Below are 25,985 nucleotides of genomic sequence, written 5' to 3' on the forward strand. Positions count from 1 at the left end.
TACTACAAACATAGATTTTCAGAACATATACTGTTTCAAGCAAATATTTAAAAACAAATAACTTACAATTGTCTTTTAAAGTGACAATGTAAACACGCTGTGCAGGGGATTCTGGGAGATGTAGTTTATTTTCAGACCCGGCCAACGCTACAGCGCCAGAAAGAAACACACTCTAGTTTTCGTTTGATACCATCACACATCATGGCATTATTGTGAAGACTTTGAAACTGTAATACTGTGGTATATAATACCGTTACAGTCCTACAAGCTATTGTTTAGAATTGATTTTAAAAAGGGTTTCAATGACAAAAAACACAATGAGCAAAAATGACAAAATTCCTTGATGACACACATTTTTAGGTTTTTGCAGGCCACATAAAATGATGCAGCGGGAACTTTTATATTATAGCATCAGAGCAATGCACAGCTTTTATTTATTTTTGTTGCTATTAGTGCAGAGCCACACAGGTTATTTTGGAGCCCCAATTTAGCTACAGCATTGTCAATTGTCTGTAGTGGACATACAGTTCTTTCTTCCTCTTAATTTTTACTGCAGTTGTTTTTGGTGTACTTTCCGGAATGCCTTTGAATCGTTATGTCTACTATCCACTAATAGTGTCATGTAAACTGTGGGTTCCCGGCAGCACAGTCTCATTTAGCCACCCGCTTTGACGGTCACGCTTGATGAACAAGTTACTCTCATGTGCTTGCGGTCACTCTTTCTGGCATGTCTTGGCGGGGGAGGTAGTGTATGAAATAATGAGTTATGGGGAGTGGGCAGTCTTTGTCCGGGAAGAGGGAAAAGATGTGGGCTTTGCAACCTACTTCACTGACTCGGGCCTATTATGGTGCCATACCTAAATCCCCTTTGAGCCTATTGCTTTCTAAATGTCAACAAACATTGTTTTTTTTCGTAACATTCTGATCTTCTAATCATGAAACTTGATAATCTGAGGGCCAGCATACAGTCGGATGTTCTCGCTGTATCCAACTATGGTCACGGTTTTACGCTAATCTTGATGTGTTCTTATCGTTCGTGTTGTGTGTTTTTGTACAGATGGAGACAGAGCCTGTCGCCGCCTCTGAGTCGGTGTTTTCTTCCGGCCCTTCAGTCCAGGTGGCATGTCACATCCCCACCATCCCAAACGGTTCCACCGTCCAGACCAAGGCTGAGGAGTGTCCAGGAAAGCTGACCGCTGACGAGCTGACTGCCATCGAGGATGAAGAGCTCCTTGATAAAATGGTACTTCACACCCAAGTTATGATTCGGGATGATTTAGAGATCCACTTGGTGACAAATGCATGCAGAGAGTTTATATAGTGCAGTAAATCTTGTCAGCTTGGTTATATTTGGAGGTTTCACAGCTTGTCGTCGCTGTGTGTTGGCACATTATTATCATCAGAGCAATGTGCATAAACAGCTGTGACCACCTTTTTGTCTGCAATGACCTCATTGTTTTCTATGTTGATTACTTCCGAACAGCTTGATGAGTGCAAAGATTTTGAGGAGAGGAAAATGATCCGTGCAGCCATGAGAGACCTCCGCAAAAAAAAGAGAGGTAACAAAAGGATAACAAATCTATTCCATCTGTCTTACAATGAGATGCAAAAAAGTATTTAGCAAGTTGTTACAACCCTGACTCACCAGGGTGAAAAGGGGTGACGTGGGGAAAAAAAAGAAGCTCATAGGTAATTTCCAAAATATGTCTATCCATTCTACTCCCAGAGGCCATGCTTGGATGTACTCAAGAGGAAATAGGTAGGACAGGTTGGTTTGCAGTGTTGTTTTGCACCTAAAATGCCTGCATCGTCTATTTTGTGTGTGTTTGCACCAGCACCATCACAGTGTTGTTAGTATCTGTCTGCAAGATGTTAAAATTCTGGAGGCGCTACCAGATTGCAAATGAGTACACACCCCAAAAGTCCAAAGTGTCATATAAAAGTATCTTTTGCAAATGTACACTGTTAAAGGGGAACATTATCACAATTTCAGAAGGGTTAAAACTATTAAAAATCAGTTCCCAGTGGCTTATTTTATTTTTCGAAGTTTTTTTCAAAATTTTACCCATCACGCAATATCCCTAAAAAAAGCTTCAAAGTGCCTGATTTTAACCATCGTTATATACACCCGTCCATTTTCCTGTGACGTCACACAGTGATGCCAATACAAACAAACATGGCGCATAGAACAGCAAGCTATAGCGACATTAGCTCAGATTCAGACTCGTATTTCAGCGGCTTAAGCGATTCAACAGATTACGCATGTATTGAAACGGATGGTTGTAGTGTGGAGGCAGGTAGCGAAAACGAAATTCAAGAAGAAACTGAAGCTATTGAGCCATATCGGTTTGAACCGTATGCAAGCGAAACCGACAAACGACACGACAGCCAGCGACACGGGAGAAAGCGAGGACGAATTCGGCGATCGCCTTCTAACCAACGATTGGTATGTGTTTGTTTGGCATTAAAGGAAACTAACAACTATGAACTAGGTTTACAGCATATGAAATACATTTGGCAACAACATGCACTTTGAGAGTGCAGACAGCTCAGTTTTCATCAATTAATATATTCTGTAGACATACCCTATCCGCTCTCTTTTCCTGAAAGCTGATCTGTCCAGTTGGAAATGCATCTGCTTTGAGTGTCGCAGGATATCCACACATTCTTGCCATCTCTGTCGTAGCATAGCTTTCGTCGGTAAAGTGTGCGGAACGAACGTCCAATTTCTTGCCACTTTCGCATCTTTGGGCCACTGGTGCAACTTGAATCCGTCCCTGTTCGTGTTGTTACACCCTCCGACAACACACCGACGAGGCATGATGTCTCCAAGGTACGGAAAACAGTCGAAAAAACTGAAAATAACAGAGCTGATTTGACTCGGTGTTTGTAATGTGTTTGAGAAAATGGCGGATTGCTTCCCGATGTGACGTCACGTTGTGACGTCATCGCTCTGAGAGCGAATAATAGAAAGGCGTTTAATTCGCCAAAATTCACCCATTTAGAGTTCGGAAATCGGTTAAAAAAATATATGGTCTTTTTTCTGCAACATCAAGGTATATATTGACGCTTACATAGGTCTGGTGATAATGTTCCCCTTCAAATATATAGATTGGAGTCGTCATTGGTATTTTTTCCCCAGACATGGTCGAGAAAAAAAACCTCTATAAAAATTTATAAATAAACATTATGTAGATTCACTTGGTCACATTTGTAAATATTAAACAAAAGTCATATAGATTCAGCCTGTCACAACATTAGGTACACCTACCGATCAATTCAGACTGCATAAAAAAATCTACTTTTAACAGCTGTTATGTCGCACGTCAGTGTTATTACGCCCCTCCTCCTCTGGCTGAGAGCTTGACTTAATGTCCAAATAAGGACGGCCACCTTGTTGTGATGTCACAAAGTAGCCATACTACAAAACTTTGCGAGCCGAGACATCCAAAACTGTGTGCAAGCTCACGGCAAAATGCATGAACCTTATGATGTGATGCTTTGGCATTGTTTAACACGTGTACCGGTATTCAAAATTGTAACAACATTAATAAGACAGAAAAGGCAAAATTCATCATGGGTCCCCTTTAAATGAAATGTCTACTGCACTGTTGCAAAAGAGAAAGGGCATGATAGATTAATGCTAATCCAAACACACAGAAGTGTAATAGCTGTTGGGTTTTAAATAACGTGGAGAGGACCTCTCTGAATTTGGCAGTTAGTCCTGAAAATTATTGTGTGGTCACTGTTTGTCTTCGCACATTACCCACTAGCTGTCATGCCACCCAACATTACAGTATGCCGCTCATGTATTTGAATGCAGTTACCAAAATTTCATTTGTACACTCTTGGGGGGGGAAAAAAACAACCACATCCATAATCCGAATCATGTTTTAATGAATACCTCTGACATTAATGCACCATTTGTTTGGATCTCATTCAGTCATGCAAGTGCTAATAATGTTATTGCTGCCTGGTATATATGCAGTAATCCTAAAAGGATCATTGAATCCTCAGAAGCCCTGTTCTTGTATCCATTTTTGTGCAAGTAGAAGGGATATTTCAAAAGTATCATCCCCCTCCCCTCTCTTTTTTCCACTGACTTCATCTCTTCTCCCCTCCCAATATCCCACCTCTGCTCCACCTAACGATCTGTCTATTGTCTCCAGACCAGAGAGAAAGAGAGCGGGAGACTCGTCTGCAGGAGCTTCGTCAGCAGAGAGACGAGCGTACGCACAAAAATCGTGCCGGTGTCGGAGCAGGAGAGGTGGTGATGAGGAAAGTGGAGAAGTCAGCAGACGGTTCCACCCTCAGCCATGTCACCAAAACAGACCGCTTTGCACAGTCCGGTACTTTTTTTTAAAATTTCACTTCACTTTTTTCCCTCTTAAAAACACCCTTGCTGTAAGTCGGCAGTGAACGGCAACTAAAATACTCAAGTGTCAACTATCAAATGTGTTTGATCAGATGATGGCAACAGATCAAGTCGCAGCACCGTGGTAGAAGCTAGTTATTTGCAGAAAACAGACCGTGAGTCATCCTATTAAAGTTACGGTTCTATTCTTAAAGTATATCTGCTGGTTTTGTTTTTACAACGGTTCTCTGCATTTCAGGAGGAACAGTTCAGTCAAAATCGTACAGCTTCTCGTCTTCCTCCTCCAATACAAGCAAAAAAGTCGGCAGGTGAGTAAGCGTCATGGTCCATCACATGAACACTGGTCCAAGTTTTATTTGGATCATGTTCTAATTGTGCGCTTGTACTTACGGTTTTCCCCCATGATGAAATCAGTTGCATCTGAGCTGACTTTAATATTACACCGTGATTGTTTTTGTTGCGGAACATTTATGACGCAAGGACAATATCATAAACATTTACACTAATTGTTTATAATCATGCATAGAGTTGGGCATCGTTGGAATCTGGATAATTCCCGTTCCGGTTCCTCGTTTCGATTCCGATTGTTTAAAGAGGCAGGGTCGAAAATGGACTATGAATTTGTCACTGAACTATTTTCAAGCAGTATATAAATACCAATACTTGGAACTTGAAAATAAATGTATGAAGCTTCTTTCAACAGGTGCACACAAGTTTAATTTTATTTTTTTAAATCTTGGGGAAAAAAAACCTACAGACCATGTTTGTGGTAAAGAAAAAATGTAAAAAGAAAAAAAAAAAAGTTTTAGGGCCACAACAATTAATTCGATTCGAAAAAAGCTTTGTATTTTGTTGCTTTGATTAATCATTTAATGAGTGTAGCTAATAAAAATGTACACATTCTGGACAGTATGGAGTGCTCGCAACTTTAAATACATGGACATAGTTTTTGCACGGCTGCTGCAATAAGAGTGCACATGAGAGCAGACATACCTAAAATACACACTGAGGCTATAAAGTTTGTTTTATCCAATTACTTGATTAATTAAACAAACCAAACAATAGATTACTCAAATACTAAAATAATCGATAGGTGCAGTCCTAATGATGAAGAACATTGAGAGTGTAACAATATTTAAACTAGTAACTTATTTTCTTTTATTACATACAATTGTTTGAACAAAACAAAGTCAGTAGTACACAATAACTAAACAAAAGCAAAACCTACCATCTATTACTAATTTAATAACTTTTTTTTTTTTTTTACCTTTCTAAGTCCTGTGTCCAAGAAATTATTCCCTGAGTCTATCTATAAACATTACTAAAAATGTTGGGAAGAGGAAAATATCAATTTATTATCAATCAAATACTGATACTACCCTTGGTATCAAGACTATCAATTCATGGATCGCTCTCTGACAACACTGACACACTAACACAGTGGTTCTTAACCTTGTTGGAGGTACCGAACCCCACCAGTTTCATATGCGCATTCACCGAACCCTTCTTTAGGGAAAAATAAAATGTTTTTTTTTCAAATTCAAGACAAAGTTATGTTGTTGGTAACACTTTAATATGGGGAACATATTCTAAGTAACAAAGACTTAATTTAGAGTTATTTGGTTAGAGCTAGGGTTAGAGGGTTGGGGTCAGGGTTAGAGGGTTAGGGTTATAATAAAGCCATGCCGAATAAGGTATTAATAAGTACTTAATAATGACTAGTTAAGAGCCAATATGTTACTAATTTGCATGTTGATAAGCAACTAATTAATGGTGAATATGTTCCCCATACTAAAGTGTTACCATGTTTTATTACTGGTGCACAAAATGAACCATGCATGAACATCACCTTGTTCAAAGAACAAAACCAACACAGTGCATAAACTCACAACAAATTACACACTTGCAAATCAGTGTGACTTCTGCTGTTGCCGTATCCGTAATACGCCCGATAGGGAGAAGTTTTTATATACACGATGAGTCGGGTGTGTTTTTGACTTCCGCCGAACCCCTGAGGCCGACTCACCGAACCCCTCGGGTTCCATCAAACCCAGGTTGAGAACCACTGCACTAACAGTTGCTTTATAGCTTGGTGAATATCCTGCCGGCTCTTGTTTGCTTTTCCTATAACATGTTTGGCCTCTTCTTATAGTCCTTCATTTATAATATTACTTATAAGAATGTGGTTTACTTTCCACATTGGATAATTATTGACTTAGGGGAGCGCCTCCACGCGGTAAATGCAGATACATAGTTAGCTGCTAGCATATTGAGCATCAGAAATAGGAATCAACGTTTAAAAAAACTTTGAACGGTCCGGGAGAATCAGAATATGAGACCCGATTCCTATCGATACCTGTTGCCTAATAATGCATTTATAGGTAAACTCAATTCACAAGCCATGTGCCTTTTTACCGATAAAGCTGTCTGTCTTTGCGAATGCTTCAGTGTGTTTGACCGTGAGGATGAATCAACGTCTCGCAGCGGCGGCCTGGCCGCAGTGGAGCGAAAGCAGGCTGAGAGGCGCAAGGAGCTGATGAGAGCTCAGACGTTGCCCAAGACCTCAGCAATGCAGGCCCGCAAAGCCATGATAGAGAAGCTGGAGAAGGAGGGAGGCGGGTGAGGATCAACACTTGAATGAGAACTACCAAATAAAGAGACGGTGCATTAAAATATTGACACAAACTGTATCTTTTTTTTTTTAGCCCGGTAAACCAGGTGGTCTCCAAAGTAAACAGAGTTCAGCGTTCCACCAGCTTCGGCGTACCCAACGCAAACTCCATCAAGCAGATGCTGCTCGACTGGTGCCGCGCCAAAACTCGCTCATATGAGGTGCACCTCGCCACTCTTCTTTCATGACAGCCAGTAAAAGTCGAGCTGCTAATGCACTCTAGTCCAAGATATTATCTTCCTACCCGGGGAATGTTTCCATCACTTAACTCGCTCTTTTCCATCCCCAATCAGCACGTGGATATACAAAACTTTTCATCCAGCTGGAGCGACGGCATGGCGTTCTGCGCCTTGGTGCACAATTTCTTCCCAGAGGCCTTCGACTACAGCTCCCTGAGCCCCGGTAACCGCAGGCAAAACTTTGAGGTGGCCTTCAACAATGCAGAGTGAGTCCAAACACGTGGCAGCGAAATACTCGTGCAAAGTTCAAAACTTTTCACATTTTTCAAAATGCATGCAAAACACTCGGAAAAATCAAGAAGTTTACCTTATCTGCTTATACATAAGATAAGCAACATACGTGTGACAATCATGGGTACTTTAACTTAACTTAATACACAATTACACATTTTGTAAAGAAAAAATAGCATAGTAAGTATTTCATTGTTATAGAACTGAAAATAGACTACACTAAAACCCAGCAGGATAATGAAATTGTAATCATTTTTATTTTGAATGTACGTTTTAATTTATGGGAGAACTTTTATACAATATGCATTTTAAACAATTACTTATTTTTGCAAAATATTTAAAAATGCATATATTAAAAAATATGTATACAGTGGTACCTCAACCAAAGAGTGTTTTGAGACAAAAAAAAAAAAAAATTGAGATAAGAGCTGTCTCTCACCTAATTGTTATGGTTTCAGTTACAAGCAAACATTTGAGTTAAAAGCATCCCCGTCATTAGTCGGTGTAGCAAATGTCACAGTGAACTTTGTAAGATCCGTCCAAATAAATCTGCTCTTACTTGCTAGCATTAGCTTATAGCTAGAGATGGACATAACTTTGCTTTCCAACCATGGGAAGGATGAAAGTGAGTGTGAAGGACAGTGCTCGGTTAGTATTGTATATTAATGTTACATTACTTCATAAAACTACTGTAGTTGTTTGTGGTACATTATATTGTATTGTTTTTGTACAAAATGTATTGTCCAAAAGTTTTTATTTTTAAAAGTCATGTTACCTGTTAAAATTGTGCTCTTTTAGGGGGACCAATTACCATTTATTTCAATTAATTACAATGGGAGACGTTGATTTGAGATACAAGTGTTTTGAGTTAAGAGCTCTGTCATCCGACCAATTAAGCTCGTAAGTTGAGGTATTACTGTATAACATGACATGAAAGAGGAATAAAACATTGTTTTAAATATTTTCTAAAAATATTTGGTGCCAAAAAGTGTAACATTTACACTCCGATGCATTTAATGTCAACCTTCCTTGTCTACAAGTGAATTTATCACTCATAATAATAATAATAATAATAATGACCGCTAAAACTCCTCGCCATCTGTTTTGTGCTACAAGTACCTGCCAACTATCTCATCACTCAACCAACAACCAGGTCAAAAAAGAGGTTCAACCCTCCCCTGAACTTTACGATATCGTCTCCTCTTCTAATTTCTCTCCTTTTTATGTCTTCTGTCTTCGAACCATGTTTCAGCTGTCGTGTCACAACATTGTGCGCCATGCAGCCAGTGGGCTCACGTGCACGCCGGTTCATGATTGATGTCCTCATCACTGGACTGTCACTCAACCACAGTCACCACGTGTGTGTTTGTGTTGCACATCTACATTCGCAAACCCACCGGCAGTGCACACACATTGTCTTGTACATTGTGCCGTATACACCATGAATTACACTGTATGCACCATACAGTGTGCACCATACATTGTGTGCATCATACATTGTGTACAGTGTGCACCATACATTGTGTACAGTGTGCACCATACATTGTGTGCACCATACATTGTGTACAGTGTGCACCATACATTGTGTACAGTGTGCACCATACATTGTGTGCACCATACATTGTGTGCACCATACATTGTGTACTGTGTGCACCATACATTGTGTACAGTGTGCACCATACATTGTGTACAGTGTGCACCATACATTGTGTACAGTGTGCACCATACATTGTGTACAGTGTGCACCATACAGTGCACCATGCATTGTGTACGCTGTGCACCATACATTGTACACGCTGTGCACCATACATTGTACACGCTGTGCACCATACATTGTACACACTGTGCACCATACATTGTGTACACACTGTGCACCATACATTGTGTACACACTGTGCACCATACATTGTGTACAGTGTGCACCATACATTGTGTGCACCATACATTGTGTACAGTGTGCACCATACATTGTGTACACACTGTGCACCATACATTGTGTACAGTGTGCACCATACATTGTACACGCTATGCAACATACATTGTACACACTATGCACCATTATTGTTCATTATGCACCATTATTGTTCAGTATGCACCATTATTGTTCAGTATGCGTTGACCAGTGTGTTGTCATCCACCGCCTTTTATTCAGTTATTTATTGTCACTCGTTATTGTCTTAAAGAAACAAAAAGGCTAAATGAGCAAGGACTGCGGCTCATTAAGACATTTTGTTTTGTGTTGTGTATGTTTGTGTATGCCACACACTGTTGTGTATGATGATGTTTATGCAGCATGTCAACACTGTTTGTGTGAACACAGAGAATGTTAATGTTTCTGTTTGTCTCTCTCTCTGCTGTCTCTTCACACTGATTCTTCATCATGGCTGCTCACTGCATCATGTCTCTCCCACCTGTTGTCGTCCTCTTTTCTCCTTCCTCTCTCTCTCTCTCTCTCTCTTTCGTTCTCTCTCTCCTACCGTTTTGGTTCCTCCTCCCCGTCTGCGTCCGCCTTCGCCGGGAGCAGGAAGCTAGTGGACTGTCCTCAGCTGCTGGACGTGGATGACATGGTGAAGATGCGCGAGCCCGATTGGAAGTGTGTGTACACGTACCTGCAGGAGTTCTACAGGGGCCTGGTGACCAAAGGCCTGGTTAAAACCAAAAACTCCTCCTAAGGTCGCACCCCAGGCTAAAAGTGGCCCCATGGTGAGAGAGGGAAAAGCTTCTTGTGGACTGTGTAGCATGCTCAGCTAAATGTAAAGGTTACAACATGGTGTGTTTACGTGCCTTTGTGCATATTATCCAGACTTTTAAAAGTATCTGTGTTCCCAACAGACAAAACAGTTTGGCTCCTTTTAACCAAATGTTTATGCAGAAAGGCTTTTAAACCCTTTTAAAGATGTATTTATCCGGAAAAGAATGACATGCCTGCACTTCCTAAAATAGCTTTTATGATGTTGACGTTTTATCCTCACATGCAGGAGAGCAGGCAGGATGTCTTTGCTATTTCTGGTAATATTGCTGATGCTTTGTGGAGAAACCTGGGGCAAGTTGCTGTATGTGCACATACTGCCGCCCCGTGGTCACCTTGTGCATTACACCCACGTTTTTGAACGACTTGATTGTGGCTTAGACAGGAAAATAGCCTGCATTAATAATTAGGGGTTCTTAAAAAATAGATTCACATCCAAATCGTGATTTTTATTTATTCATAATTGATTTTTTTTTAAGGAGGAGCTTTTTTAACTTGTTTTGAAAGAATTATAATTTTTATGACTAATAGATTGTGATAATCAGTTTGAATCACGACTCGATTCTGAATGGAATCGGAATGAAATGGATTTCTGAGTTGTAAGATTCACATCCTATACAAATCTTATGATGCACACTTGACACAATAATCCCAAAGAGTAGTGCAGAGCTGCATTGTATCAAAGTAAAATAAATGAGGTGTCATCCCTACAGTATAATACAACAACATTAATATAAACTTACCATTATTTCATGTGTTGTATTGGTCCTACGACTAATAAAGTGTCCTTAGAATTTAAAGCCATTAGAGGAGAGACCTGCCAAACTGCGCTGAAAGAGATGTGTAAAGCGTGTACCTTTTTTTTTAGTTTAGTTTAATGGCGGATTTTGTGGGGTCATTGAACGTCTCACGTGGCCTGTCTTTGAACCGCCTTCCCCCTCAGGACGTACGCCGACTGCATGCCCCTGCTGGAAGTGGAGGACATGATGATCATGGGAAAGAAGCCCGACTCCAAATGCGTCTTCACCTACGTGCAGTCTCTGGTCAACCACCTGCGCCGACACGAGATGGCCATGGGGCGGCCCTCTGACCTCTGACCTGCGGGCGGGGTCACATGACGGACAGACGAGGCAGGCGGGTGGTGTGTGTGAGAGAGAGAGAATGTGTCCGCCTCAATCACAATCATGTTTTCCAACGAGAGAAGCTCCCATTTTTAAGCTGAACCTTTTTAGCACATTCACCCTTTTTGTGTTTTCAATTCATTTTACACCACTTGTTAAATTATTTATGCGTTCATTTTTCTGTGGCGGTCATCAGTCCCGCTGCACAATAAGTCATTATTGGGTTCCCATTTAGGTACTTTTACATTTTTGACCCAACTCTGGTCAACTTATTTACATTTTAAGTTATTTCACTGTCAGCATTTTATTTTGAACTCATTCACACTGGGTTGTTTTATACAGAACATTCATATCTATAGATCCATATCAGTGTACACTCAGTGCTACTGAAAATACTCTTTTGTACCGTCAAAGTACTTTGTCATTGCACACTTTTATTATTGAGCGGACTTAACAAACAAAAAAGTTTTTACTTCTGCTTGAAAGCAATCCAACTCCTGACTGAACAGAATACATTTTGTGTCTTTTACAACATGAAGCTTTTTTTTCCTCTTAACTATTAATATTTTCATGTGTACATTTTTTTGAAAAGATGATTCACGTATGATTTGGATATAAAAAAATAAAAAAAAAGGTATATTTGTATCCACTGTATTTGGGACAGTTTTGGAGAATGAGTCCAAAACCTTCCACAAAGCAGGAAGTGCTTGTACATAAGATATCAAAACACGATTTCATGTTTCTGTGCACCACAGTTCAATGTGACGTCATTAAAGCAGAGAAATACTTTTCTTTGTCGTGGACGTTTTTGTTTTTGTTTGACACTTTGCTTTATAAAAATTCTCAAAGTGCCCCCGGGTCTTCGCCTAAACCTTAACACCGCTGTCGTTGCTGTTACTAAAATTAACCTAAAATGGCAAAGCTGCTCAAAAAAGTGTCCCATTGTGAACGCATTTGAAGTCAGATTCCTAAAGTAAAGCAATTGTTTGTGTTAAAATGGTGTCGGCAACCCAAAATGTTAAAAGAGCCATATTGGACCAAAAAAGTAATGTCTGGAGCTGCAAAAAATGAAAAGCCATATATACCGGTAAGTGTTGTAAGGAAAGGCAACACATGACGTAAGTGTCCATATTAGCTATAATAGCCTACTATCAAAATGACTGTGTCGCAGGCTGAAGCAAATCTTATTTGACAGAAATGTTGAAATGTAATATTTATTCTACACATTTTTACTGCATTAGTAAATCAGAGGCTACTCAGAAGGTGAGATAACTCCTGGAAATGCCTGGCTTTTAATGGCCAACGATATCGATGTGTGTGTCCAAGTTAAAGGAAACGGCAGGCTGTCTTTTAATAGATTTATTACAATCTTTGGCGAGCTAGGTAATGTTTGCTGTGGTCTGGAACAACATGGCACACAAACAACTATCCGAAATGCAGCTGCAGCCAATATGACATACAGATAATGTGTCATGAGCAGTGTTGGGACTAACGCGTTACTTTGTAACGCCGTTAGTTTCGGCGGTAACTAGTAATCTAATGCGTTATTTTTTATATTCAGTAACTCAGTTACCGTTACTACATGATGCGTTACTGCGTTATTTTACGTTATGAAAAAGTAACCACAGAACACTATACGACTATACGGTATAGTGTTCTGTGGTTACTTTTTGGTTGGCCAAGCGCACGTGACGACAGGCTGTCCCCACTCAGATCCGCACAGACCTGGAGGGGGCGTGCCTTAAGTCCGGCTGGAAATCGGTAGAAATTTGGAGAATGGTTGTCCCAGGGAGAGGCACTGAAATTCGGGAGGGTTGGCAAGTATGAGATATTCTCACTTATTTTCTTTTGTCGAGCACAAAGAAAAGAACATTTTAGTTAAATGTAAGTTGTGTCTTGGATCAAAGATCCCGTCTACTGCCCAAAACAATTCAAATCAGCCTGGTTAGGCTCTGTGTATGTCACGTGTGCCTTCCTTAGGTGAAGCCAGCTTTACATCTATGTTGTTGATCGATTGATTGATTGATTGAAACTTTTATTAGTAGATTCCGTACAATTGACCACTAAATGGTAACACCCAAATAAGTTTTTTAACTTGTTTAAGTCGGGGTCCACTTAAATTGATTCATGATACAGATATATACTATCAAATATATACTAACATCATAATACAGTCATCACACAAGATAATCATCAGGGTATATACATTGAATTATTTACATTATTTACAATCCGGGGTGTGGGATATGGAGGGGGGGTGGAGGGGGTTAGGTTTGGTTGATATCAACACTTCAGTCATTAACAACTGCATCATCAGAGAAATGGACAGTGAAACAGTGTAGGACTGACTTGGTAGGATATGTATAGCAAGTAGTGGACACAGAGAGAGAGATCAGAAAGTATAAGAAAAAATGTCTACATTTGATTATTTTCAATCCGAAGAGGTATTATGTGGAAGGGAGGGTGTTAGTTTAGGGTTGTAGTTGCCTGGAGGTGTTCTTTTAGTGCGGTTTTGAAGGAGGATAGAGATGCCCTTTCTTTTACACCTGTTGGGAGTGCATTCCATATTGAAGTGCCATAGAAAGAGAATGAGTTAAGACCTTTGTTAGATCGGAATCTGGGTTTAACGTGGTTAGTGTTAGTGTTAGTGTTATTATGCTGTTTGTTACTTATGTATGTTATGTTGCAGCTATTTAAAATAGTTTTGTCAGTTTGTTCTGGCCTGAAATAAATTGGCCCTTTGAAACATATCTTTGTCTTTGTGTGTTGTATGTAGAGCACATTGCTTAGCAGAGTTCAGTGATGCAAATGTATGTCAAGTTGATCAACAGATTGTATTATTCTCCACTGCAATAACAGTACTGAAATGAAGGCTAAAAGGGCATTAATGGGAGCTTTAAAAAAAAAAAAAAAGTAGAAGTAACTAAATAGTTACTTTTCACAGTAACGCATTACTTTTTGGTGTAAGTAACTGAGTTACTTTTGAAATAAAGTAACGAACTGTAACTAGTTACTGGTTTTCAGTAACTAACCCAACACTGGTCATGAGACATGCAAAAATAAATTATATACAAAGAGGATAAAAGTAAAGGATGTTAAATGAGCTCAAATATACCTACACATGAGGCATAATGATGCAATATGTACATACAGCTAGCCTAAGTAGCATGTTAGCATTGATTAGCTTGCAGTCATGCACTGAACAAATATGCCTGATTAGCACTCCCAACAAGTCAATAACATCAACAAAGCGAACTTTTGTGCATTCACGCACAGTATAAAACTTTTGGTTAAAAAGTAGCACCACCTGGTGGACAAATCTTAATTTGAAATCCAATAGTCACTTGAATATTTACCATTGACTATTGGATTTCAAATTAAGATTTGTCCACCAGGTGGTGCTACTTTTTACCCATTCAAAGCATGCAGCAAAAATGTCACATTTTACTGATTTCTGGAGCGAGGCTTTGCTACTGAAATAAGTGTGTTTCTATATATTTTACCTATAAAGTTTAAAATACAAACACGTAGTATTAGATATGTATAATTTGGCCTAAAGTTGCTCGCAAAGACTGAAAAATATTTAAAACCCGCAGCTTTTAGACTTCTGTGTTTTAAACAGTTTTTGGAAAGATGACATTGTCCCTATTAGGAGTGTTTAGTTTTTTACAATGGCCGCAAAATCAATGTTGCTGCCATTCTTAGACCCGTTTCAGGGCTTAATAAGCAGATTCACTTTGAAATGCATTTTATGGAAGTTTAAAAAAAACACTAAGCTTATGTAGCATTTTGCTACATGCTAAACAAGAAGTGCAAACTATGAACGCTGGGATGCCGACTGGTGAGATGTGTAAATCTTACGTTTATATTAAGAAATCCTCCCACAGGTAAAAAAAAAAAAATGTGAGCGCAAATGAGCATATTCTGTCTTTCTCACCATCATCGGGTTTAAGTTGAATGTCAAAGTTGACCAACTTCTCGGTTTATGGGCACAGCTTTCTTCTACTAATTAAGTAAATGTTTATAATCTATAGAATTAACTTTTACCAACTCAGAGGCAATACTGAGCTGCATGAACTAGTTGGCTCTGACCACGGCGCCGCTAAAAATGGTTCCTTCACACAGACACTTATATCTAACGCTTGGTTAATATTCAGGGCAAGAGATGGAAATGGAGATTTTTGGCGGGGGTTTTTTCCCCAGAGGGCTCTATGAGCGCAATACAGTACTCCCATTTGCTGCATTGTTAGCCAGCACGTACTTGCCGTATATTACAAATTAGAATGCATTAAAAAAATAAAAACGTGTTCTTGTCTTACGTAGGGATTGTGAATAATAAGCAAAATTACCCCCAAAAAGTGCAGTTCCCCTCGAAGTGTGGATGGTTCCCTAGAAGGTGGAACAGTTTTTTACACAGTCAGTGCAAAGATAAGTGAGACTGACTGGTGTACTCGCTGGAAAACAAACAGATGGATAAACTTTAGATAAAACTGTTTTGAGCATATAAATGACATGCATTCAAATAATTAAAGTTAAAAGTTAAAGTACCAATGATTGTCACACACACTAGGTGTGGCGAAATTATTCTCTGCATTTAACCCATCACCCTAATGATTCCCGGGCGCGGCCACCGCTGCTGCCCACTGCTCCCCTCACCTCCCAGGGGGTGATCAAGGGTGATGGGTCAAATGCAGAGAATAATCTCGCCACACCTAGTGTGTGTGTGACAATCATTGGTACTTTAACTTTTAAGTTGATCACCCCCTGGGAGGTGAGGGGAGCAGTGGGCAGCAGCGGTGGCCGCGCCCGGGAATCATTTTTGGTGATTTAACCCCCAATTCCAACCCTTGATACTGAGTGCCAAGCAGGGAGGTAATGGGTCCCATTTTTATAGTCTTTGGTATGACTCAGCCGGGGTTTGAACCCACAACCTACCGATCTCAGGGCGGACACTCTAACCACTAGGCCACTGAGTAGGTATTCCTGACAATTAAATTGTCCAAATAGAGACTTAATCTAAATTATGCAAGTGAGTAATAACCTGGAATTGTGATTAGTTCACTGTGAAAATTCTGATTAAAAAAATGAATCCTTTGACAGAACTTTTACATTTTTGTCATCAACCGCCTCAGAGAGCTTTGCTCTACAAATATCCTAATTTGCACAAACATTCTTTCTGCATGACCTTCTTCACAAAAACAGATTCCTATGTTGGTGTAAAACCATTTTATTGGTTTCCAGTGGTAAGGTGTGTGTAGCAGCCCACCCACCAGTACGTGTGGCATCAACCTCAGGCCAATCGGCAAATTTTTAACCTGCGGCGTCATTCTGTATCTTGGCGGGTGAGAAGCGTGCACAGGTGAGGAGGCCAGACCGCTGATTTTGACGTCTGTAGCAAAACGTTAGTCCTGATTCTGGATCTGCTGGCCTGGTTTAGCAACAGTCACGTGTCTCGGACAGCATTAGAGGTCCGTGTGTTTGGCCTCAGAGTCAGGTTCTGAGGAGGAGGAGGAGGAGGTGGAGGAGGAGGAGGTGTTCTCAGTGGCGGGCTTGTGTGCTGCCGGCTCATTTTCGAACGGGCTGTCTTTGGCGGGGGAGAAGCGGAACTCTTCCGGGACCTCCTCGTCTGCCTCGGCCTTCTTGTAGAAGCCCAACTTGGCCAGCAGCTCGTTGATCTCAGAGCGGGTCATGTCAGACAAAGCGATCCTCTGAGGAAATATCAAAAACATGAGACTTTTTCATACAAAATACTGCAGCTTAGTTTAATACACACTCCAGATATTATTTCATATTTTAAATGAGGACATTTCTTTTTTGACTCAAATACAAAACTGACTTTTTCAGACCCGCTTTTGAAAAGATGACAAAAAGTATTTTTTTTAAATTATGTTTAATATATCTTATTTCTTGGCTGCCTTATTTTCAAATATAATGCCTCCATAAAACTGCAAGAAATGCTTGGCGCCACCTGCTGGTTTGCATGTAAACATCTCCAAACCTCCACTAAAAGATGACCAGTCTCTTGCAATATTTGGGTCAATACAAAATCACCTCCAAACAAAAAGTAAAAGGTGTTAGATGACCACAAGGAATCCCACCCGGCATCGTATGCAATACTGTATATGTACCACTAAAATCAACAGCTTCTATTGATTTGATCGTTTGCTCCACTAACCACTTAAACCCAGATTCTGATCTAACAAAGGTCTTAACTCATTCTCTTTCTATGCCACATCAATATGGAATGCACTCCCAACAGATGTAAAAAAAACAGGGCATCTCTATCCTCCTTCAAAACCGCACTAAAAGAACACCTCCAGGCAACTTCAACCCTAAACTAACACCCTCCCCGGACTGTTAATAATCAAAAGTAAATAATCAAATGTAGATAATTTTTCTTATGCCTTCTGATCTCTCTCTCTCTGTTCTCAATTGTTGATGACTGAAATGATGATAACCAAACCTAACCCCTCCCTCCCCCCTCCAGACCCCGGATTGTAAATAATGTAAATGTGTATATGTAATGTATATACCTAATGTGTATATACCCTGATGATTATCTTGTGTGATGACTGTATTATGATGATAGTATATATATGATAGTGTATATATATATATATATATATATATATATATATATATATATCATGAATCAATTTAAGTGGACCCCGACTTAAACAAGTTGAAGAACTTATTCGGGTGTTACCATTTAGTGGTCAATTGTACGGAATATGTACTTCACCTACTAATAAAAGTCTCAATCAGTCAATCAAACATGCATATACTGGCCACTTCATTAGGTACACCCGCACAGTACAAGACCAGTATTAAAAGCTTACACATTTACAAAAAAAAGGTAATATTACTCTTAATAATACTGAGAAGTGTTTATAATATTTTACATGGGAGGGTCCAATTATTAGAAACAGCTTTTATTAAAAGCACAATTTCTAGTAGTATGATTCCAGCCACAAAGTACCAAAAAAAAACAACTTACGTCCAGCTCCTCGTAGTAATGATTAAGGAGGACAAGTTCAGGGTCGGCCCCAGGAATGTGTTTCATCACCAGGTTATGGCTGAAGGGAACATTGGTCAAGGACTTCGATATTCGACATACAGTAGTGGACACTTCATTAGGTACAACTGCAATACAAATCATCTCTCACATGGACACGCAGGAAAATCCAGGTTGCATTTTTTCTCTATCATAGGCGATAATATGCCACACTGTTCTAAAAATACCCCCACAGAAAAGCTAGTTTATCTTTCATGCCATGTCCTTTGAAGTAGACAACAGTATCCCCTTTATCTTTCTACCACTTGGATCAAAGAAGAAACTCCATTTGACATCAAATCAAACAATATTTACCATGAAAATCAGTTAGTGTTTCTTTTCTATTGCATTTAAAAAAAAAAGTTTTAAAGTTGACTTTTTTGTATATTTGATCCCAGGTGTTTTCTCCTTGCTTATTTCTATACATACTTTTCTGCATGGTCATCATTTTCTATGAAACATTTGTTGTAAGTTCTCATGTCCACCACAGAGGACATTGGTGGTTAAGGTAAGATGTTTAATTTTAAGACATTTCACACACACTTTGACATTTGTCACTACCCTGATCTCCTTCACCCATAAACACATTATAATGGGACTGAATGAATGCAGCTTGTCATTACAACTGCGCACAGCAGATGGCGTCGTACCTCGGCTTCCTGACACCTTGGAAATCATTTGCATGTTTCTTGCTCACTTTTTGTCCCTAATGGTGTCCCTAAAATTATGCAACTGTTACTCAAGGCTCCAAAGTGAATCGGCACAAATCATTCCACATTTATGATTTTGTAGTGAGAAATGTTAGAAAAGGTTTGATCAAGTAGAATTAGTCAGAGAAAAATGGTAGGTATGCAAAACACTAACATTCTAACAGATTCATGCTTTTGAAGTGGGAGTGTTACCATATTTTCTGGACTATAAGCTGCTATTTTTTTCTTACGCTTTGAACCCTGTGGCTTATAAAACAGTGCGGTTAATTTATGTTTTGTGTTCAACAAATACAGTAGTTTTTTTAACATAAGTAGAGACACTGAAAAGGTGTGTTATTGTTTGTGCTATGGTGCCATCTTTTGGACAAGTTCACTCACTGCAGGGGCTGCGGGGTGAACGTCTACAATATTTTCTTCATTTTAGTGCCTTGAACCGGAAGTACAAGTGCCCTTCCGTCTTCCAGTCATCCATAGCGTTTCTACTTTTTACAATATAACCAAAACAATTCATACTTACTAATCCGTCCAATGTGTCATGTCTGTAGGAGTGTTTTTACGCATATTTGTACACGCTAACATAATGTCATCAAGCTAAAGTCGTTAGCATTAGCAAATATGCTAACACGTTTACAAGTGTCTTAGTATTACTAACTTATAATGGCATTCTTTTTGTATTGTCTCAGTTTCACAAATTCCTCAGTAAATTCACCAAAACCTCACCATGGGGTTATTGTGTCTGTTTAGTTGATTGGAGAGCGAGCTTCCACAACCAGTGGGTCCATGATGATGACTTCTGTTTTGTTTGATCGGCCGTGTTACAGACACCGTTTGGAAACAAGGTATGTAAATACATATAGGGATGTCCCGATCCAGGTTTTTGCACTTGCGATCCGATACCGATATTGTTTTTGCACTTCCGATCCGATACCGATACTGACCGATACCAATACTGACCGATACTGGCCTATCCGAGCATGTATTAAAGTTTAAAGTTATTTAGCCTACTTAGTTGTCAGAATCATGTTGAAAAGGGTTTTAGTACTCTTGATAACAACTAGCCAGCTGAATTAGGGGAGTTTGAATAATACACAATGGTTGGTAACAAGAAACTGACCTGTTTATTCAAGGATAAACACAAAATAGACAAAATTATACATGACAAACAGAAATGGCATCATTGAAACTAGGGCTGGGCGATATGGCCTTTTTTTTAATATTGCGATATTTTAAGGCCATACTGCGATACACGATATATATCTCGATATTTTGCCTTAGCCTTGAATGAACACTTGATGCATATAATCACAGCAGTATGATGATTCTATGTGTCTACATTAAAACATTCTTCTTCATACTGCATTAATAAATGCTACTTTTAAACTTTCATGCAGAGAGGGAAATCACAACTAAAGAAAAATCCCTATTTTTTTCATACGGTGTTGATGTGGAAATGTTTGCCTCGGCATTTTGATGGTGTGGGCGTGTGGCACCGAATGGAGATAAGCGTCTCGACAGACGTTACAATATTTGAACAATGATGACGAAAACTGTTTTCTCTGTCGTGTTCGTGTGTCGAAAATTGTTATGCGCTTATTTTTTTATTTGATTTTGTGCGTGGCATAGATTTGCCGTGCGCAGAGGACGCTTGAGCAGGCGCGCACCTTAGCGGCTGCGCTAGCATCACAGCTAACGTTAGCCATGCTGCTACCTCGCTCTCTGCTGGGAGAGGACGTATACGTATGTGACGTATGACGTGACAGTATGTGACGTGTGTAAGAAGGTGCGCTTGCTGTCTGTGAGGGTGAGACACAGGAAAGAGTGAGAAGAGCCTGTCGTGTAATGCCTGCAGCTAAAAGCAACTGCGTGAGAATCCACAGACCTGTGGATGTGTTGAAGGTGTGCTGGAAAATGCGGAACGGAAATTAGGGAGCAGCAGAAAAGTGGAATGTATTATGACGGCGTGGCGCAGTGGAAGAGTGGCCGTTCGCAACCCGAGGGTCCCTGGTTCAATCCCCACCTAGTACCAACCTCGTCATGTCCGTTGTGTCCTGAGCAAGACACTTCCCCCTTGCTCCTGATGGGTGCTGGTTAGCGCCTTGCATGGCAGCTCCCTCCATCAGTGTGTGAATGTGTGTGTGAATGGGTAAATGTGGAAGTAGTGTCAAAGCGCTTTGAGTACCTTGAAGGTAGAAAAGCGCTATACAAGTACAACCCATTTATTGATTTATTTATTTAAATCGGTGCGTTGGAAAACACGGACCGGAGTTTTTTTTAAACTGGATCTGGATCGTCATTTTCCCATGCCTTGCCGATAAGCATTTTTTTGCAAATATCGGCGGCCGATCCGATCCAGATATCGGATCGGGACATCCCTAAATACATATATACAAAATCTCTCTGTGTAAATAACTTGTCCGTTGCAGCTAATATATGGAAAAATATTTTTTCTAGACTTTACACTGCAATCCAATTTCCTTTCTAAAATTTAGTGGGTGTGGTTTATATACTGGTGTGCTCTTTAATTCGGAAACTACCGTAATCTGTTTTTAGAGACACCCAGTGGTCACAATAATTCATTAAATTACGTGCATGACGCAGTAAGCTGAATTACACGGACACATTTGTTACTGGATACTTTTCTGCCCTGGAGACTTTCTGTGTGTGTGTAACATGCAACTTTAATTATTTGATCCTTGTTTATGCGCCTATTTAGACTGCAGTATTGTTTTATCAAGGACACTTTGCTTGTGTGCGCTTGTGCAGTTGCTAGATACCATGTTTACCTTTTGTAAATGACTTCACAAAAAAAAATTGTATATTCCAATATATAATAGAGAATGACATCCAAGAAAAGGGTGACATAAGACAGAATGAGGATGCGTGATGTGTCAAAGGATACTAAAGAGGAATGTCCTGGACCACAAAGGCTTTGACCTGCGGACAAAGGTGGACATTTAGAGATGCGTCTAACAAAAACTCGGGTCACATTTTCCAACATAACTTACCTCCCTGAGCCTGTTCAGTTGTCATCCACCACACGACTGAAAAGAGACAACATTAATGACAAGAAAGGCTTCATGAAATGTCTTATCACACTTGCCTAAAAGAGAATTAGTTTCATGCTGTGATGCCGAAGGAATGTTTGTGGGCAAGACGTCTTGCATGAACCTATTTTATAGAAATAGGAGACTGAGGTTTCATGTTGCAGGCGTGACCATTACGACAATAATGACGGATAACATGCTTTTGTTTAACTATAGCGTCACCCTGAGGGAGAAACGCTCCCTCCTCCTAATGATGCACCGCTTTGTGTGCGCCTCAATGAAACATGTTAGGTGTGTGGATCGATACAAATACTGATATCAATACCACGGTGGTATTGGCTCAAAACAATTTGTTATCTTCTGTTTATATTTTCACTAATATCTGTATTTTTTTTTAGCTCAAATACATTGTTAGGTTTATGTATTGTTATGTTTACAAACACGTACACATCCTGGACACAGGAGGGATTTGATTCTAGGCCAATTGCAGTCTTTGTTTACTATTTTTTGCCCTAAAAAACTAATTGTAATAACAGGGCAATATGGGGAAATTTGTATCATATTGTTGATATTGTGTTGTTTAAAATATTGTTTTACATATCAAACAAAGTGTTCACAAACGACCATTTCATAACACAGTATTGGTTGCCATTACTATTGCAGTGTGGTCCAATGTGTTCTAAAAGTATTTTTTCCCACACTGAAATCTTTTAACCAAGTTTTAATGTGTCTTTTATGCATGCTAGCATTTAAGCGAGCAAGCAATTTGTTGATATTGTGTCATTCAAAATTGTGTTTTATATATCAAAGTGTTCACAAACGACCATTTCATAACAGTATTGGTTGTCATTAATTTTGCTGTATGGTTGAATGTGCTCTAAAAGTATTTATTCCCACACTGAAATCTTTTAACGCGTCTTTTATCCATGCTAGCATTTAAGATAGCAAGCAATTTGTTGCTATTGTGTTTTACATATCAAAGTGTTCACAAACGACCAATTCCTATCACGGTATTGGTTGTCTTTACTATTGCAGTGTGGTTGAATGTGCTCTAAAAGTATTTATTCCCACACTGCAATCTTTTAACCAAGTTTTAATGTGTCTTTTATCCATGCTAGCATTTAAGCGAGCAAGCAATTTCTTGCTATTGTGTTTAAAATAGTGTTTTACATATCAAAGTGTTCACAAACGACCATTTCATAACAGTATTGGTTGTCATTACTATTGCAGTGTGGTCGAATGTGCTCAAAAAGTATTTATTCCCACATTGAAATCTTTTAACAAGTTTTAATGTGTCTTTTATCCATGCTAGCATTTAAGCGAGCAAGCGATTCGTTGCTATTGTGTCGTTTTAAAATTGTGTTTTACATATCAAAAAGTTCACAAACGACCATTTCATAACAGTATTGGTTGTCATTACTATTGCAGTATGGTCGAATCTGCTCAAAAAGTATTTATTCCCACACTGAAATCTTTTAACAAGTTTTAACGTGTCTTTTATCCATGCTAGCATTTAAGCGAGCAAGCAATTTGTTGCTATTGTGTTTAAAAATGTTTTTACCATATCAAAGTGTTCACAAACGACCATTTCCTATCACGGTATTGGTTGTCATTAATATTGCAGTATGGTTGAATGTGCTCTAAAAGTATTTATTCCCACACTGAAATCTTTTAACCAAGTTTTAATGTGTCTTTTATCCATGCTAGCATTTAAGATAGCAAGCAATTTGTTGCTATTGTGTTTAAAATAGTGTTTTACATACCAAAGTGTTCACAAACGACCATTTCATAACAGTATTGGTTGTCTTTACTATCGCAGTGTGGTTAGTATGTGCTCAAAAAGTATTTATTCCAACACTGAAATATTTTAACCAAGTTTTAATGTGTCTTTTATCCATGGTAGCATTTTAGATAGCAAGCAATTTGTTGTTGTTGTGTTTAAAATTGTGTTTTACATATCAAAGTGCTCACAAACGACCATTTCAAAACACGGTATTGGTTGTCATTACTATTGCAGTTTGGTTAAATGTGCTCAAAAAAGTATTTATTCCCACACTGAAATCTTTCAACCAAGTTTTAATGTGTCTTTTATCCATGCTAGCATTTAAGCGAGCAAGCGATTTGTTGATATTGTGTCATTTAAAATTGTTTTTTACATATCAAAGTGTTCACAAACGACCATTTCATAACAGTATTGGTTGAAATTACTATTGCAGTGCGGTTCATTGTGCTCAAAAAGTGTTTATTCCCACACTGAAATCTTTTAATCAAGTTTTAATGTGTCTTTTATCCATGCTAGCATTTAAGCTTGCAAGCAATTTGTTGCTATTGTGTTTAAAATAATGTTTTACATATCAAAGTGTTCACAAACGACAATTTCCTATCACGGTATTGGTTGTCATTACTATTGCAGTGTGGTTAAAATGTGCTCAAGAAGTATTTATTCCCACATTTAAATATTTTAACCAAATTTTAATGTCTTTTATCCATGCTAGCATTTAAGCTAGCAAGCAATTTGTTGATATTGTAACCCCAAAAGGGACAAGCGGTAGAAAATGGATGGATGGAGTCGTTTAAAAATAGTGTTTTACATATCAAAGTGTTCACAAACGACCATGTCATAACAGTATTGGTTGTCATTACTATTGCAGTGCGGTTGAATGTGCTCTAAAAGTATTTATTCCCACACTGAAATCTTTTAACAAGTTTTAATGTGTCTTTTATCCATGCAAGCATTTAAGCGAGCAAGCAATTTGTTGCTATTGTGTTTAAAATAGTGTTTTACATACCAAAGTGTTCACAAACGACCATTTCCTATCTCGCTATTGGTTGTCATTACTATTGCAGTGTGGTTAAAATGTGCTCAAGAAGTATTTATTCCCACATTGAAATATTTTAACCAAGTTTGAACATGTCTTTTATCAATGCTAGCATTTAAGCTAGCAAGCAATTAGCGTGCCAGCTGCTTCTCCAGGATATTCACTAACTTTTTCAACACGTGGTAATTAATCACAGGTTTTACGATTATATTTGAAACGATAACAGTGACCGTCGGGAATTTGACCGTGTTTTATCATATCGGTAATCGTTACATCACTAGTGTTGATATACATATGTATTTGTTGGCCAAAAATTCCCAACCTATGTTTTAATAAACAAATTAAAGGCAAAAATCTTAATAAAACGTGTATAGGTATCGGTGATACTGGCCTTGTATTTACGTGGTATCACATCGATACCAACATTTGTACTGGTATCACCCACCTGGTCTATTTTGTTTTAAACAAACATCTTCATTTACGCATGCATACAACGGCCTCTATTTGCATAACGCCCTGACAGGACAGAAGAAACAAAACATTTTGAGCCACAAAGTGTGAAGAAGTATACCTCCACTCTGGCTCGAGCCAGCCCGTCCATCTTGTTGACGTCCACCTCGTAGGACGACACGTACCGAAGAACACCGAACAGCACAAGAAGCCACATGGCGACTGGACCGAAACCTGCCTGTGAGTCGGTGTGACCCGGCAGGCACTGGAGGATGTGAGAGTGAGAGCAGGGGCGATGGAGATCAAAACGATGATGACGAGGGGACGTCACTTCCGGATGCCGTGCCACGTCTAAGGTTTAAGATATACAGTATGTGAGACTAGATACACTCACGTGACGTGACACGAGGCTGAGGTTGGCGTGTCATTTAAACCAAATGTTGTTTTTTTAATTTCGAAATAAAAAAGTGAATGATTCATAGTAATGATGACAAAGAAAAAGAGCGCGTAATTTCATAAATT

At 39.1% G+C, this 25,985-nt stretch overlaps 2 protein-coding genes across 8 annotated transcripts in view; one reads left to right on the top strand and one right to left on the bottom strand.

Moving 5' to 3' along the window:
- The window catches only part of smtnb (smoothelin b), an 88,922-nt gene extending 76,733 nt beyond the window's left edge, over positions 1-12,189 (top strand). For 3 of the 7 annotated variants that reach the window (XM_061986273.1, XM_061986274.1, XM_072914340.1), the window contains 10 exons: positions 1,058-1,243; positions 1,484-1,559; positions 1,727-1,759; positions 4,170-4,349; positions 4,468-4,530; positions 4,614-4,683; positions 6,824-6,994; positions 7,081-7,207; positions 7,340-7,491; positions 11,209-12,189. In XM_061986273.1, coding sequence (XP_061842257.1) covers positions 1,058-1,243; positions 1,484-1,559; positions 1,727-1,759; positions 4,170-4,349; positions 4,468-4,530; positions 4,614-4,683; positions 6,824-6,994; positions 7,081-7,207; positions 7,340-7,491; positions 11,209-11,362 — 1,212 coding nt within the window. In that variant the 3' untranslated portion in view covers positions 11,363-12,189. Of the gene's footprint in view, positions 1-1,057; positions 1,244-1,483; positions 1,560-1,726; positions 1,760-4,169; positions 4,350-4,467; positions 4,531-4,613; positions 4,684-6,823; positions 6,995-7,080; positions 7,208-7,339; positions 7,492-10,040; positions 10,220-11,138 lie in introns of all 7 variants that reach the window. The other 4 variants (XM_061986276.1, XM_061986275.2, XM_061986278.2 and 1 more) reach the window with 4 other exon arrangements.
- A 4,408-nt stretch (positions 12,190-16,597) lies between these two features.
- selenom (selenoprotein M) overlaps positions 16,598-25,985 on the bottom strand; it is a 65,515-nt gene continuing 56,127 nt past the window's right edge. The window contains exons 3-7 of the mRNA XM_061986281.2: positions 25,585-25,814; positions 22,156-22,191; positions 22,050-22,084; positions 18,384-18,462; positions 16,598-17,094 (exon numbers count right to left, since the gene is read on the bottom strand). Of these exons, the coding sequence (XP_061842265.1) occupies positions 16,849-17,094; positions 18,384-18,462; positions 22,050-22,084; positions 22,156-22,191; positions 25,585-25,680 (492 nt within the window). The 5' untranslated portion in view covers positions 25,681-25,814 and the 3' untranslated portion in view covers positions 16,598-16,848. The remainder of the gene's footprint in view (positions 17,095-18,383; positions 18,463-22,049; positions 22,085-22,155; positions 22,192-25,584; positions 25,815-25,985) is intronic.

This window comes from Nerophis lumbriciformis, linkage group LG12, assembly GCF_033978685.3.
Source record: "Nerophis lumbriciformis linkage group LG12, RoL_Nlum_v2.1, whole genome shotgun sequence".
NCBI classification, from domain to species: Eukaryota; Metazoa; Chordata; class Actinopteri; order Syngnathiformes; family Syngnathidae; genus Nerophis; species Nerophis lumbriciformis.